Here is a 15,644-nt window from a genome sequence, read left to right on the forward strand (position 1 = left end):
CAATTTTAAAAAATGTATGAGAAAAAAATAACAAGTTTTCAATTACTGTTTTCTAGGCAACATAAAACACCCAAAAAAAAAAAAAAAACCCCAACAAAATCTGGAACTTCTTTACTTCATGTCACTCTTTTCAATTCCAAGTTGAAACAGGAGCCAATACAAAGAGAGGAAAATCATCCCAATTCTACCCAATCCAGAATGCTAAGAAGGAGACAAATCTGAATTTAAAAAACGCTAAGAATACAGTTCATTTTCAGATTAGCTCCAAGTGGGAAATAAAAGAGAAAATATATTGCTCTAAAAAACTTTCCTCATTACACATTCTGTTTATAAATGTTTTTAGAATACTTAGACCCCAAATAAGAATCAAACATGCTTGGGCCTTGGAAAAAATTAGTGGACAGCCCCAAGGAGCCAGAGTGTAAAGCACTGATTCGCAAGAGTGTTTTAGTTTTTGGCCCAGAGCATAAAAGGAAAAAGTTTTACACTCCGGTGAGCATGTAAGGGGGTGGAGGGAGGATGGGACAGAACATGAGTAAAGTCGATGCCATCTCGTGGACTGTGGACTCTTTCTCAAACCAGAATCCAAGGACCAACGGGGAGGCCAGCGGAGGTGGGCTGTGGGCCCAGCACTGGGCAGACCCTGGGTGACAAAAGGATCCGGGGGAGGCACGCAGGCAGGTCTCTCTCACTACTCCTCCGCCACACAAACTTGCTTTGCACTGAGGACAGTGGCAACAGCCACTGGAGGCATTCTCTAAGTGGCACCAGCAGGAGCAAGGAGCAGGAAGGAGGATCACAACAGACTGCACATGCTGACTCTGGCCCAGATCCTGCGGCACCCTCCCCTGGGGACTTCCAGATCTGAAAGGGCAGATCGGGGGCTGACAGGTGAGGACAAGAGCTGCTGACATTTATAACAACTGAAAGTATGACCCATCTATATCCAAACAAAGGAAGATTTGGGTTACATAACTGAATGTGTTCCAGAATAACAGCTGCCACAATCGCAGTTCCTCAGTCTGCTCCACATCAAGTAACACACATCTTGGTTGCTCTCCTATCTCCCTGACTGCTATGTCTGTTTCTTTTACTTGCTCTTTCTCCTCTTGTATTCCGTTAAATTTCTCAAAGGCTTGTCATTGACCAGCCTCTCTGCATCTTTTTTTTGTAATCACTTACCAACCTTTATATAGTCTGTTTTGCCTATCAAATCTATAATAATTATGTAGGGTTTGGGAACAGACCACAAGACCACCTTCACTCCTAACACAAAGCACAGAGTCTGGGAGTCCCAAAGACCACCCTCAGGTCCAATAATTTGCCAGAGAAATCAAAAAACACACTAAAAGCTGTTAGATTCATGGTCACAGTTTATTACAAGAAAAGGATGACACAGATTAAAATCAGCCAAGGAAAGAGACATACAGGGAAGAAGCCAGAGGATTCCAAATGCAGGTCTTACCGAGGTCTCTCCCAGTGCACTCACGGACAACATTAACTCCTCTGGGTAATGACATGTGACAAAGAGCACAGTGTACTGCCAAACAGGGAAGCTGACCCAAGCCTTGGTGTTCAGAGTTTGTATGAGGGATCTGTCATGCAGACAGGGTTCACTGCCTACATGGCTGACCTCAGCCCCTCCAGAGGCCAAGCTAATACCAAGAACCAAAGGTCTCACCATAAATCACCTTGCTAGATTATCAGCCATGGCCCAAAGTGCCCAGATAAACAAAGGCAATAATCAGGCAAAACTTTCCACTACCTCCCAAAAGCCTAGGGCGAAGGGCAGACCTCTCTTTGGGCAAAGTTAAGTTCTTTACTACATCATCTCCTGAGTCTCAGCTTCATGTTTCTAGCTGCCTTCTTAATATTCCCACGGAGAGTGGAACTCATCAAAATTTCCCCTAGACCAACTGTGACCTGACTATTTCTGTTAATGCTGCCAACATTATTTTTTGAAATAATTATTATTTTTAATTGATAAATTATAATTGCATATATTTATGGGGTACAATGTGATGTTCTGACACAAGCTACACTATTTTTTCCTATTAGGAATTGAGGCAGCTTATAAAACCACAATACAAGATATAAAATTAGAAGGAAATTGGGGCACAGAAAAAATAGCCCAGGAAAAAGTAAAATAGAATAATGCTTTGGTGAAGTTAGGACACAGAATGCATGCTATAAATTACTGTTCACTTGTTAGAGGTGGGCTGCACATTTGGCTCTGAGCTTTTTCATAGCCAAACAATATCCAAAGCAAAGAAGAAATGACAAGCAGTTTCATAATTCACACAGTCCATTAAAATAAACGATGCCTAAAAGGCACTACTCTTCTTCCAGTTGCTCCAGGTTCAATACTGCATTTTTTTCCACTGCGGCCCTCCACATTCAACAGCTTGGCAAATGACAAAGATGGGACCTCTATGACGTTGCTTGCTTTTGTCCTCTCCTTTATATGTACCTTCTCTCTAATGTCAACCACCCAAGATTTCAAATTAATCTTCCTTAAATACAACACTTACCTCTTTAAAACCTACACAGGTTCCTCACTGTTAAGTTTTTCTTTTTTAAACATTTATTTTTCTCTATTTACCAAGAAATACATGTTCAATGCAGAAAATAAAGAAAACCAAAGAGGTAAAAAAGAAAAACATAAATCCTATAATCCAGATACAACTAAGTACTGCCAACTTTGTTTTTAAATTGTGGTCAAATCTACATACATTTAAAGTCAAAGATCTTGTGTGTACAATTCCCTCCTATTTGACAAATATATACACCCTAATCAATACACAACACACTTCTCCAAAACCTCATCACGGTTCCTGAAGTTCCCTCCCATTCATGTTCTCTACCAGGCATATGTATCGCAAATACCTTCCCTCAGTCTGAAGCTGGTCTTTTCATTTTTTTAAATGTCTTTTAATCAGGAAAAGTTTTTAATTTTAATGAAATTTAATTTATTAATTTTATTTTATAATTAATACTTCTTACATACTCTCTAAGAAATATTTCTCTACCCCAAGGTTGTGAAGATACTTTTTCCATTAGAAACTTCATACTTACCGCCACACCAAAAACTATACATTTCTGAGAGCAATAAAGACCTAAATAAGTGGACACAGATATCATGTTAATGAACTGGAAGAGTCAGTATTATTAAGACATGTCTAAAATTTTTATGTATAAGCTGACTCTGAATTTATACATAAATACAAAGGGCCTAGACAAGTCAAAGCAATCCTAAAGACAAGCACAAAGTTGAAGGACTTAGACTACCCACTTCAAGATTTCCTGTGTGAAGCTACTGTAACCAAGACAGTGTGGTATTAGAGCAAGGACAGACCAACAAAGGAATGGAACAGAAGAGAGTGCCCACAAATAGACCCACACACAATCAACTGATTTACAAAGGCACTAGGCAATTCAATGGAGGACGAAAGTCTTTTCAACAAATGGTGCTGTAAAAACTAAACAAAAGTATATAATGAAATAAACCCCTACTGCAACCTCATACCACACTGTTGACATTTTGGTAAACCTCTTTCACTAAAGAGGTTTTTAAAAAGATCACACCACAAAGATTCTCTTTCTGTGGTGGTTTTTTTTTTTTTTTTAACAATATTTCTAAGTGATGCTTTAATTTACTTCATCACATATTTCTTACCCTCATATCTGTCCTGATGCTTCCAGACTACTTTTCAACCTAATCGTCTACCATCGGCTTTCACCTTCCCACTTGGAAAGAAAGCAGAAGCACTTGCAACTCCTCACCACCTTCTTTCCGTGCCTCCAGGACCCAACTCAGCCTGAAGCGTCCCACTCCATCAACGAAGTCCAAGTACTTTCATCTGGCAGGTCCCCTTGTAGTTTTCTGTGAAGTCTCTTCTGATTCCTCTGACCAAATATAATCTTACTCCCTTTCTAGCCCACATCCATCTCCCTTTTTTCCTCTTATAATTAATGAACCACACTTACAAAGGTGAAAAAAGATATTTGAGTAATCTATTCAGGCCACAGATTGTTCTACCTGAATGCTGGCTACAGAGTGGGGAGGCAAGACAGGCAAAGCCTCTGCCCTTACGTAGCTTATGCTCTAGGGGTGAAGTCCATGAGGTCGTAAACAACAAAGTAGGACTGTTCCCCATTTACTTCTATATTCCCTTTAGGAAAATATAACACTTTACACATAGTCAAGCCCCAGTGAAGGAACCATGAATTCAAGTGTTATGCTATTTAAAGCATACATCATCAACATCCTTGTCAATTTATAGCACCAAAAGGTCTACCAGAAGTCAGAAGTCCTCAGTCTCCATAAAAGAAATGCAGTGAGGCCTTATGTAACAAGTTCAAGAGCATCTATTACTTTTTTCATACAGATAAGCAGGGTTTCTTTTCAAGGCTTCAAGTAAACCACACTAAGCCATCTAATTTTTAAAAACACATGAAAGCGTAGTAAATTACGTATGCATGCAGGATTAGTCGATTTAAGTGAAAGTATTGTGAATAAAGATTATCTTTATTTCTATCAAAAAGAACAGACACCAAAGACTATAATTCTATAAAATATTTGAGCTGCATGGCACCATTTTAATAAAGAAACCAGGAATTTTGTAGGGCAGGGTTTTTTAATCCTGGCACTACTGACATTAGGAGCTGAAGGATTTTCGTTACAGGGAGCTGTTCCGTGCACTGTAGGATGTTGAGCTGTCCAACAGATACCAGTAGCAGCCTCAGTTATGGCAACCAAATGTCTCCAGACATTCACAAGGGAGCCCCTGGGAGGAAAAATTACCCCCCATGAAGAACCACTAATGTAGGACTGCTAACATTACTTGATTGTATACTGTTAATACCATTTCTAAGGCAGTTTTGTATGTATAAGAAAGGAAGTCATCTGGCATGTTTCTACTGTTTACATATTTACATTATTTATTCCAGATTCTGAAGAAGATATTGTCCCCAACTTTCTACACACAAAATATGTACGCCACTCAAATGTGCGTAGAGTCTGGAGCACTCCAGGTGATTTTACCAAGATTAAGACAAAAACGAAGGACCTGTATTCTGATTTGGGTCCTTCAGGCATGCCAACCTGCTCATGCCGACATGCCTTCTCAGACCCACACACAGCACCAGCACTCTGTCTATCCCTTAGTCGCAGCCTAACACGAGAGAGAATTCTTTCATCCAAACAAACATTTATTGCACTATGGATGGTTCAAATGTGGTGGGGTTAAACAAAACACACAGCCCTTGACCACAGGGAGCCTTGCAGACTAGGAAGGAGGAGACCAAAAAGGAACGCAGAAATAAATGTGCGATTACACACCATGATGCGTGCTGGGCGTGGGGCACTGCTGCGAGCAGTCAGGGCAGGGCGGGCCAAGATCTGATTAGGGGTTTGAAGAAGGCATTTCTACCAGAAGCAGCATGTGTTTCCACACCAAGTCAGACCACAACTGCATTGGACCTGACGTCTCCAGAAATAATTCAAGTGATGAAACTGCACAAAGGTGCCACCTTATCTAATGACTTAAGAGAACTGTAAAACAGAATCTCCAAGGAGTCAGCATGGGCAGCCTGACAGACCAAAGCAATGCTTCCCCGGTCACCACGCAGCAGGTCCCTGCTGCAGGTATGTGCTGAGGTTCTGGAAAGCTCAGGAATGTAAGGTGGCTCTAAGCAAGGACACCCCACACTGCCAGTCGGTCACACACCGAGGATGGAGGGAAGGGTCAATTTACTGAGTTGTAGCTTTGGAGCTGTAAAAGAATGGTACACGCAGTCCTTAGAATGAAACAGACTTTAGCCTGTGCACACAAAGCACCCAATGGACTTGTTTGAATACTTGGAGTCCGAGTCCTACTGTCAGGGATTCCAGTTCAGGATCACAGCACAAGCTAGGAATGCTCACCAGGGCCCTAGTGACTGAAATCTAGAAGCTCTCCACGGGAGCTTTTTGCTCAGACTCACGCAGTGAATGTGTGTCACACAAGGTCCCGGAAGCACTTGTTCACAGCTGGCCCTGCGCAGCTGGCCCTGCGCAGCTGGCCCTGCGCCTGGCCCTTGACGCCCACGCACTTGGAAGCAGCACCTGAAGAAACCGCACAGCCTGCTGCTGTAGCTCTCACCCAGAAAACTGACCGAAGGCGACATGCAAAAAAGACAGGCGGTGCTGGCAGCTCTCTGGAGGCCAAGGAAGCACCCCGACACAGGCGGGGGTCAGAGAGCTAGGGAACCAGCACCCATGAGTGCAGCATGTAAGTACAGACAGGAACACACCCAAGAGAAGAGTGACAGAACAGAGCCAGAGAAAAAGAAATAAAATTCCTATTTCTTAAGAGGCTTTTATGAATCAGGTAGTGTGCCACACACTTCACATATTTCTCATTTTGATCCCCATAACACCTTCAGTGGCAAATATATTATATTATAATGATATTATGATACCACAGATGAAGAGCAAAAGCCTAGAGGGAAAGGAACTTATATAAGAATACAGAGTTAGGAAACAAGAGAGCCAGGTTTTGAACCCAGGTCTCTCAGAAACCAGTCCATAATCCTCTTGGGAAGCTAAGATTAGATGAGTAGGGGCAAGCTGGCTGTGAAGAAAGGAAAAGAAGGGTCCCACTCCAAAGACAACGCCAAAGCAAGCACACAGAGCAATGAACAATGCTTTTGCAATATTAGAACTTTAAATCATGGTTTTCTTGTTAAAACAGCTGAGAGTCCACAGTTTTAAGATTTGTGAAGGTAAGAAGGTAAAAAGGAGGTGAAGAGTTAAGATACAACTTGGCTGGTCATGAATGGTTAAGAAAGGCAGGGACCCAAAGGCTCACCGCTGAGTGACAGGATTCCAGGTGACTTCTGCCCTCCACCCCTGAAGTGTCTATATTTCCTATGAACAAATATTTCTTTTGTAAAGAGAAAAATACGTGGTGTGTTTTTACTGTTGATGGTGTTTTAATGTATTTGGGGAGAACTGAGAAGCAGCTGGCAGGGCAGAGGTTCTCCAGGAATAAACAGGACAGGTGACAGAACATAAACTGGTGGCCCAGACTAAGCAGGATGCACTCCCAGCCTGTACAAGCCATCCCTGCCCTTCCCCCTTCCTAGGCAGTTCGGCTCAGAGCCATCCAGCAGGGCCAGGCGACAAAGGGTGTCAGTCCACAAGTTAGGTAGGGAGGGAAGGGAGGGAAGGGAGGGAAGACAGACATGGCAGGGATGGTGAATGGTGACTCATTATAGAATGCGAAATCAATCAACTAAGTCACTGCAATGAAGATGGTGAGACCCTCAGCTCTTACTGTCAGAGAAAGGAACCCCAAATACGGAAAGGGAGAAAATTGTGCTGAATCGTCTGGTGTTAGAGATATCAGATTAAACTCATGGACTTCAATATATACATGGACAAATACAGAAATAAATGTAAACATAAAGAAAGTATGTGCATGTTTGTGTATATCTCTAGGCCTGTACTAAGATCTGGAAGTGGTGACACCCCAAAAGTAATAAGCATACCTACTGCCCCGATCTTGCTTTCTAAATACTATTCTTCACTAAAAAGAACCAAGGCTCCTTGGGGAAAGAGTGATCCCAGGGCTGGGGTAGGGAAAATACAAGATGAATCTGGAATATCTTACTATGCCTCAAGGTAAAGAAGTGCTCAAAGAATGAGACATTTCAAAAGGACACAGAACCAACCTGAAGGGAAGGTTCCTAATGGCCAAATTTGGGATGATTTAAGCATCAAAACAAATAAGGAAGGCAAGTAATTACAACCCACTGAATAAAACAGACTCCATGAATGAGTAAAACCATCTGAGACAGACAGCCAGAGAGGTGGGAGGACAACTATGTGGAATGGGATTATTTAGTCTCAAAGTAACTCTCAACAAAATACTTATTAATTAATAGGGGCAAAGAGTAACTATACAGTAGAGATATCTGGAAAACACCATCTTAATCAGAACAAAGCAAAGCTGTGTGCCACCTGAAGGGACGGGATAGGATGGGATGCAAAGAGGAGAACACAGCATCACTCCTGTGGTATTCCAAACTGAGAAACACTGTACAAAATAATCAGCCTACAATTTTCAAAAATGTCAAGGTCATGAAGCCAAGGAAATATTGAGGGACTGTTGCAAATTAAAGGAGATTAAAGAAACAAGAAAACAAAATGAAATGTGTGACTCTGCCATGGATCCATTTCATATAAAGGACAATACTGGGCAAATGGCAAAACCTGAATGCAATCTGAGGACTGAAAGGTAGTAATATTAATATATCAGTATTAACATTTCCTAGTCTTGATGGTTGTATTTTGGTTTATACTTGATTGTACACAAAATATACTAAAGTATTTGGGGGTGATAAAACACCATGTTGTTAATAAGCTCAACTGGTTCTTGGGGGAGAAGTTATCTCTTCTGAATGAACAAAAAAATAAGAAGGCCACAGCACTTACCCGAGACATTCCAAGCAATTCCCTGGACTCTCTAAATGTACGTCAGTTACCTTGGACAAACTGTACGGTCTATACCATAAAATTCACAGAGTAGTGTATGTGTCGCAACTAATGCTAACTAGAAACACAAGTTACTTACCAAATTTCAGGGAGGAGTGTATAAGGAGAGACTCTTACAATCTCTAACATGCCTTACTGAAGCTGACTTTAATAGTCTATACCAAGGTTAGAGTTTAGTGACTGTTACATAGAATCAGCCCTGAATGTGGAATCCTTTACTCTTAGACCTATATTTGGGGTTGGTTGGGATGTCTACTATGCTGTTCCCCAGAGGCAGAAAGGGGATGAGTATTGGTTACATCTCCTGACCCACATACTGGAGAGCCAGGTGTAAGGCAGATAGTTTTTATTCCAGCATGATGGAACGTTTAAAAAAAAAAGAAAGAAAGAGAGACAGCGTTTTGCTCTGTTGTCCAAGCTGGACTGCAGTGGCATGATCATAGGTCACCACAGCCTCTAACTCCTGGGCTCAAATAATCCTCCCTCACTTCAGCCTCCCAAATAGCTAGGACTACAAGCACATGCCACCATGCCTGGCTAATTGTTTTGTTTGGCCTTTTTCTATTGTTTTTTTTTTTTGGTAGAGACAGGGTCCTGCTATGTTGCCCAGGCTGGTTTCCAACTCGTGGGCTCAAGCAATCTTCTGGCCTCAGACTCCCAAAGTGCTGCGATTACAGGTGTGAGCCACCATGCCCAGCCTGGAGGAACATATTTGCTGAAGAGAACAGCTCCTAAAAAATGGTTCCTACAGCAGCAAAATCAAATGACAGTAAGCTAAGAAATGCAGATGAAAAGGGAGGATAGAAAACACCTTCTTTTCACCTTTCCAAACTGTCTCTGTTGCTATCTTTTATTAGATGGCACAGACCTTTGAGGTCATAACCACTATTCAGACAAATGCCAAAAGAGAGATCCACATTCTCTTTTCTAAGGAAAACATTGATTCTATGTGTAGGAACCTGCACCCATGGAAGAATCAGGTTAGAGTAGATTAATTCTCATACTTTCATAGCAGACTAACTTTCTCTTCGTCTTAGAAAATAACCAAAACTACAATGTTCCTTAACAAACATACAAAGGACTTGCATCTACCTGAGAAATAATGAATTACTAAGTCACCGTAGAGACCGAAAAATTCACTAATGCTCTATGGCCTGAACATGTGTGCATCTTCTGACATGTATTCTAATGCTATATAGAATCTGATACATCATATAAAATCTACTGCAAATAAACTTGTCTCACCAACTGCTCAGAAGCTCAGAATTCCATGGAATTGAAGTCCAAATGAGTAAGTAACAAAGCAGCAGCCAAATGAACACAGCAACTTCCCTTTCTCCTAGATTCTCAGAGTCCAGTCTACACAAAGCATCGTGTCTAGATCATATTGTTCTCAATATTCATCATACAACATGCTTGCCATTTAGGAGTTTAACTATATGCTCTTGGTCTTTACAAAGCATCAATACAAGAACACTCCACTTGAATAGTTTCTATGTCTTCTGTGAAATCATAGCCGAAAACATAATCCCCTATGTCACACAATGGCAGAAGCCACAGAATGTCTTTTTCGTTAAATACAATGCCAGGAAACAGTCTTTCTCTGTAAACAAATGTGCATGTTTTCTTTCCACAGACAATGAATGCTATGTAATTCAATGCCATACAGAGAAAGGAATGGTTCTCTTTTATCCTTAGCAGTCAGAAAACTGAAAGTCAAATACAGTGCACAACAGTTATAATTAGCTCCCTTTAGGAGCCTGGTACCTTCTACTCCCTATACTCTTCTTAGATGGTTTATGATGTCCTTTGTCTTTAATTGCCCTGTTGTATACCATATTTAATCCTACCAGATTTAAATCCTTTTAAAAGTACCTAGAGTATGTCTGTATATATATTCTATCTCTTAAAATTTTCTTTCATATCTCTTACATTTTCTGGTATCATTCTATGTTGAGCCTAAGATATATTCAATGACCTAAGAATTCAACATGATACTGACATAAGGAGGTTAATTTAACAGACCAAGCAGTTTGCATCACAACCTCCCCTTGTTTGTTTCCCCAACAAACATTAGTGGGTGGCCCGGTGGGGAAGGCCAGCCCCACACTGCCATGGTCACTGCCATGGTCGGCACATCACCTTTGCAGTAGTCCGCAGGGTCCTCTTGCTCTTCATCATCTGATCCCAGGATCTCCTCCTCTGGCTCTGGGGGTGTGGGTTCTGGCAAAGGTGGTGGTGGTGGCGGCGGCGGTGGAGGAGGAGGAACTAAAGGAGCTTTCTGCTGAGGCTCCGGCCTGAAACAGTGGAAAGAAAATTCCTATTTACTTGGAAATAAATCTTGCATTATGGACACACTTGAGTATATCTTAATACGGAAAAAATAAAACTTGTTACACACTTGGAAAAAAATGACAATGTCACTTCACCCATTTTAGCTCAATTCAAGTAGTGTTTCAATATACGTATCAGGTGGGGAAAAACTACCCCCCCCCTTTTTTTTTTTTTTTTTTTTGAGACAGAGTCTCACTCTGTTGCCCAGGCTAGAGTGAGTGCCGTGGCGTCAGCCTAGCTCACAGCAACCTCAAACTCCTGGGCTCAAGCGATCCTCCTGTCTCAGCCTCCCAAGTAGCTGGGACTACAGGCATGCACCACCATGCCCGGCTAATTTTTTCTATATATATTTTTAGCTGTCCATATAATTTCTTTCTATTTTTAGTAGAGATGGGATCTCGCTCTTGCTCAGGCTGGTCTCGAACTCCTGAGCTCAAATGATCCGCCCACCTCGGCCTCCCAGAGTGCTAGGATTACAGGCGTGAGCCACCGCGCCCGGCCAAAAACTACCCCATTTTTATAGGCAACTTTTCACTCAGAGATTCAGTATTTCTTAAGTTCTGCCAATGTTATGAAATTTAAGTGAAATGAAAGCATATCCCATGATATATAGCCTTATTAGTTAAAAAAAAAACATCCCACAGAGATTACAGAAAGACAGAAGCAAGTAGCCCTCAACTTTTATAAAAGGGTTTGTTTTCTGTTACTTGAAAATCAAGGCCGGCACGGTGGCTCACGCGCCTGTAATCCTAGCACTCTGGGAGGCCGAGGCGGGAGTTCAAGACCAGCTCTGAGCAAGAGCGAGACCCCCGTTTCTACTAAAAATAGAAAGAAATGATCTGGACAGCTAAAAAAAATTACCCGGGCATGGTGGCGCATGCCTGTAGTCCCAGCTACTGGGGAGGCTGAGGCAGAAGGATTGCTTAAGCCCAGGAGTTTTGAGGTTGCTGTGAGCTAGGCTGACGCCATGGCACTCACTCTAGCCCGGGCACTCACTCTAGCCCGGGCAACAGAGCGAAGACTCTGTCTCAAAAAAAAAAAAAAAAAGAGAGAGAGAGGGGGGCGGGGGCCAAAGAAGCTGCCTGGACCACTGCCCTCTTCTAAGTTGGACCTCTAAATCCTTGCCAAATCTGAGAGCCCTCACCAGTCTTTACTGCCTTTAACATTAGTTAACCACCACTAATGTATGTGGCTTGCCAACAAAAACCCAAACTGCCAGAAATCAAAGAAAGGGGGAAGGGGTAGAAGGCAATAGAAATGCCAGAAGTCATGAGGAAGGGATGGGGGTCACACACAACAGGAACTTTAAAGGCAAATGCTGGCAAGCGTGACTATCTTTGACAGGACAGCTAAAGAATGTTTACAGGCCGAAAATGACTTCCATTGATTTCTACTTGCTAGAACTTATGAAGACTCAAAGTTACAGTTCCCTGGGTAACAGACATTAGGAGTGTGGTGGTGGTAACATTCTGAGTTAACCATTCCCTACCACGGAGCACTGAAAGGGAATAGTCACAAACACACGCATCATTTCTAGAACACATGTAAAAATCCCAACAGATTTAATGGAAGTGCAAGAATTTTTCTGGCAGCCTTGCAAATGCTAGTTTTCTTTTTAACATATGTGCTCTTACTGAAAAGTAGAATGGTCCCAGGCAAAGAGAGTTCTGAAAAGGGGGAGGCAGGAGAGGAAGTGCAACAGTTTTACCACTTCCCCAGAGGGAGGAGGTTAGATATGATAGCCAAAAAGCACACTCCACCCAGTCTTCAGGGTGTGTGGGCAGAATCTATCTATCTGACAAATTTGCTCAATCAGAAAATACTCTGAAAGTTGGCTGTTTCTTCACAACTTAGAATTTTTATATTAAAAAATGAGTAGATTCTCTGAATTTAAAAGAAAACACACTGTCAGGCACAGTGGCTCACGCCTATAATCCTACCACTCTGAGAGGCTGAGGAGGGAGGATTGCTTGAGGCCCAGGAGTTAGAGACCAGCCTGAGCAAGAGTGAGACCCCATCTCTACAAAAAATAGAAAAATTAGCTGGGTGTGGTGGCACACACCTGTAGTTCCAGCTACTGAGAAGGCTGAGGCAGGAGGATCACTTAAGCCTAGGAGCTGGAGGTTGCAGTGAGCTACAGGGACACCACTGCACTCCAGCCAGGGTATCAGAGCGAGACTCTGTCTCAAAAACTAACTAAATAAATAAAACACATTATATTCACTGTAGAAACTACTTAATGGAAGAGAAGAAATGAAGGACGTTGTTCTATTATACTAGTGCAGGGCACTGGTGCCATGTGAGCCAGATATCTCATTGTTGTGGCCTCTAACCACTGTATGACAACAGCACCGCCCCCCCCCCCCGCCCCGCCCAGTGTGGCCATCAAAAATGAGTCCAGAAGACAATAACTGTCCCCTGGGCAGGGGCAAAACCATGCCATTGAGAACCACTGCACTGAGGAGTATTTTCTCTATATTGCTTTACCTCAATGGAGGAAACTGTATCTGTGATAAGGGAAAAGAGATTCTAATTTTCATAGACCATTTTCTCTCACTAGAGAGCCTCAGGCACCTTTGTTATTAATATAATGTGTCTCTCTCACTTATTCTTTACCTATTTGCTGAGCTGCCCACATGGCTTAACAAAATTCTCAGACTCTCTGGTCTAAGTGAGCAGGCCCTTACTCCCCTGGTGAGGGCCACGCTGAACAGACAGGCAGAGAGAGCCTCAAAAACCAGCCCTACAAAATTAAAGGAATGAGTCAGGGTACCCTGAAGTGCAGACGTGGCTTGAGTAATGCTGATGTATTAAATAGTATTTCAACTGGCTGTCACATCAAAACCTCTAGAACTGTGCTGCCTAATACGGTAGCCACTGGCCACACACAAGTACTGTGTACCTGAAATGTGGCCAGCTCAAACTAAGATCTGCTGTAAGTGTAAAGTAAATCCTAGATTTCCAAGAATTAGTACAGAAAAAGTAAAATATTTTATTAATTTTATATTTATTACATGTTAAAATGTTTTGTAGATGAGTTAGATAACTATATTAAAAGTAACTTAACCTGATTCTTTTTACTTTTTTTTTTTTTTTTATTAACATGGCTATTGGAACCTTTTAAATTACAGGAAAGGCTCACACTGCATTGCTACTAGATGGCACTACTCTAGACCTTTTCGATCCCCCTGTACCGAGCGGCAGGTCAGCCTCACATTCAGAGAGTACTGGTCATACCAGTGATGACTACTTTTCTACGGCTTCTCCTACTGACCTACTTCGTATCAATTATCACCAATTTTCAAATCACTCAGTTAATCACAGTAAGTCTTAGTACAAGGTAACTGCTGAATGCTGTAGTCCCAATCGTTGATTCTTTTTCATCCTTCCATCCTTGTCGCTGCTTACCACACAGGAGAACACCAGTAAATTCTCCCAGGGCAGATACAGAGAACAGAAAGCCATGCCATAATGCCTTAAGGCTGGCTTCTATAAAGTGGTTTCTGGGGGCTTCTAGAGTACTCCAAAGTGTGGTTAAATTTCAGTTGTCTAGGCCAGGTGTGGTGGCTCACACCTGTAATCCTAGCACTCTGGGAGGCCAAGGCTGGAGGACTGCTCGAGGTCAGGAGTTTCAGAGCAGCCTGAGCAAGAGTGAGACCCCATGTCTACTAAAAAATAGAAAGAACTTAGCTGGACAACTAAAAATATATAGAAAAAATTAGCCGGGCATGGTGGCACATGCCTGTAGTCCCAGCTACCTGGGAGGCTGAGGCAGAAGGATTGCCTGAGCCCAGGAGTTTGAGGTTGCTGTGACCTAGGTTGACGCCACGGCACTCTAGCCCGGGCAACAGAGTGAGACTCTGTCAAAAAAAAAAAGAAAAGAAAAGAAAAAGCCCAGAGAATGGGGGAGAAATACTTACAGATAATATAACTGATAAAGGACTTGTATCTAGAATATATAAAGAACTCTTACAACTCAACAATAAGAAGACACTACAATTTAAAAATGGGTAAAGGATTGGAACAGACATTTCTCCAAAGAAGATACACAAATGACCATGAAAACATAAACACATGAAAAGATGCTCAACATCATTAGTCATTAGGGAAAAGGAAGTCAAAACCACAATGAGGTACTACCTCATACCCACTAAGATGACGACAATCAAAAAACAAGACAAGTGTTAGGGAGGATGAAGAAATATGAATCCTCATACATTGCTGGTAGAAATGTAATATGGCATAGCTGTTTTGGAAAACAGTCTGGCAGTTCCTCAAAAGGTTAAACATAAAAATACCAAATGACCCAACAATTCCACTCCTAGGTATATGCACAAGGGAAATGAAAACGTATGTCCACGAAAAATCCTGCCCACAAGTGCTCACAGCAGCATTATTATTCCTAATGTACAAAAAGCAAAAACAACCCAAATGTCCACCTAGTGATACACAAAATGGGGTATATCCTTATATAATGGAATACTGTTCAGTAATAAAAAGAAATGAAGCGGCCGGGCACGGTGGCTCACGCCTGTAATCCTAGCACTCTGGGAGGCCGAGGCGGGTGGATCGCTCGAGGTCAGGAGTTCGAGACCAGCCTGAGCAAGAGTGAGACCCCGTCTCTACTAAAAATAGAAAGAAATTATATGGACAACTAAAATATATATATACAAAAAATTAGCCGGGCATGGTGGCGCATGCCTGTAGTCCCAGCTACTCGGGAGGCTGAGGCAGTAGGATCGCTTAAGCCCAGGAGTTTGAGGTTGCTGTG

General features: G+C 42.1%; 1 protein-coding gene across 8 annotated transcripts in view; it reads right to left on the reverse strand.

Annotated features, from left to right (window-relative positions):
- SRPK2 (SRSF protein kinase 2) overlaps window positions 1–15,644 on the reverse strand; it is a 222,111-nt gene that overhangs the window by 65,034 nt on the left and 141,433 nt on the right. For all 8 annotated transcript variants that reach the window (XM_069461365.1, XM_069461373.1, XM_069461368.1 and 5 more), the window contains one exon: window positions 10,682–10,836. In XM_069461365.1, the coding sequence (XP_069317466.1) occupies window positions 10,682–10,836 (155 nt within the window). The remainder of the gene's footprint in view (window positions 1–10,681; window positions 10,837–15,644) is intronic.

Source organism: Eulemur rufifrons, chromosome 29 (genome assembly GCF_041146395.1).
Source record: "Eulemur rufifrons isolate Redbay chromosome 29, OSU_ERuf_1, whole genome shotgun sequence".
Taxonomy (NCBI): domain Eukaryota; kingdom Metazoa; phylum Chordata; class Mammalia; order Primates; family Lemuridae; genus Eulemur; species Eulemur rufifrons.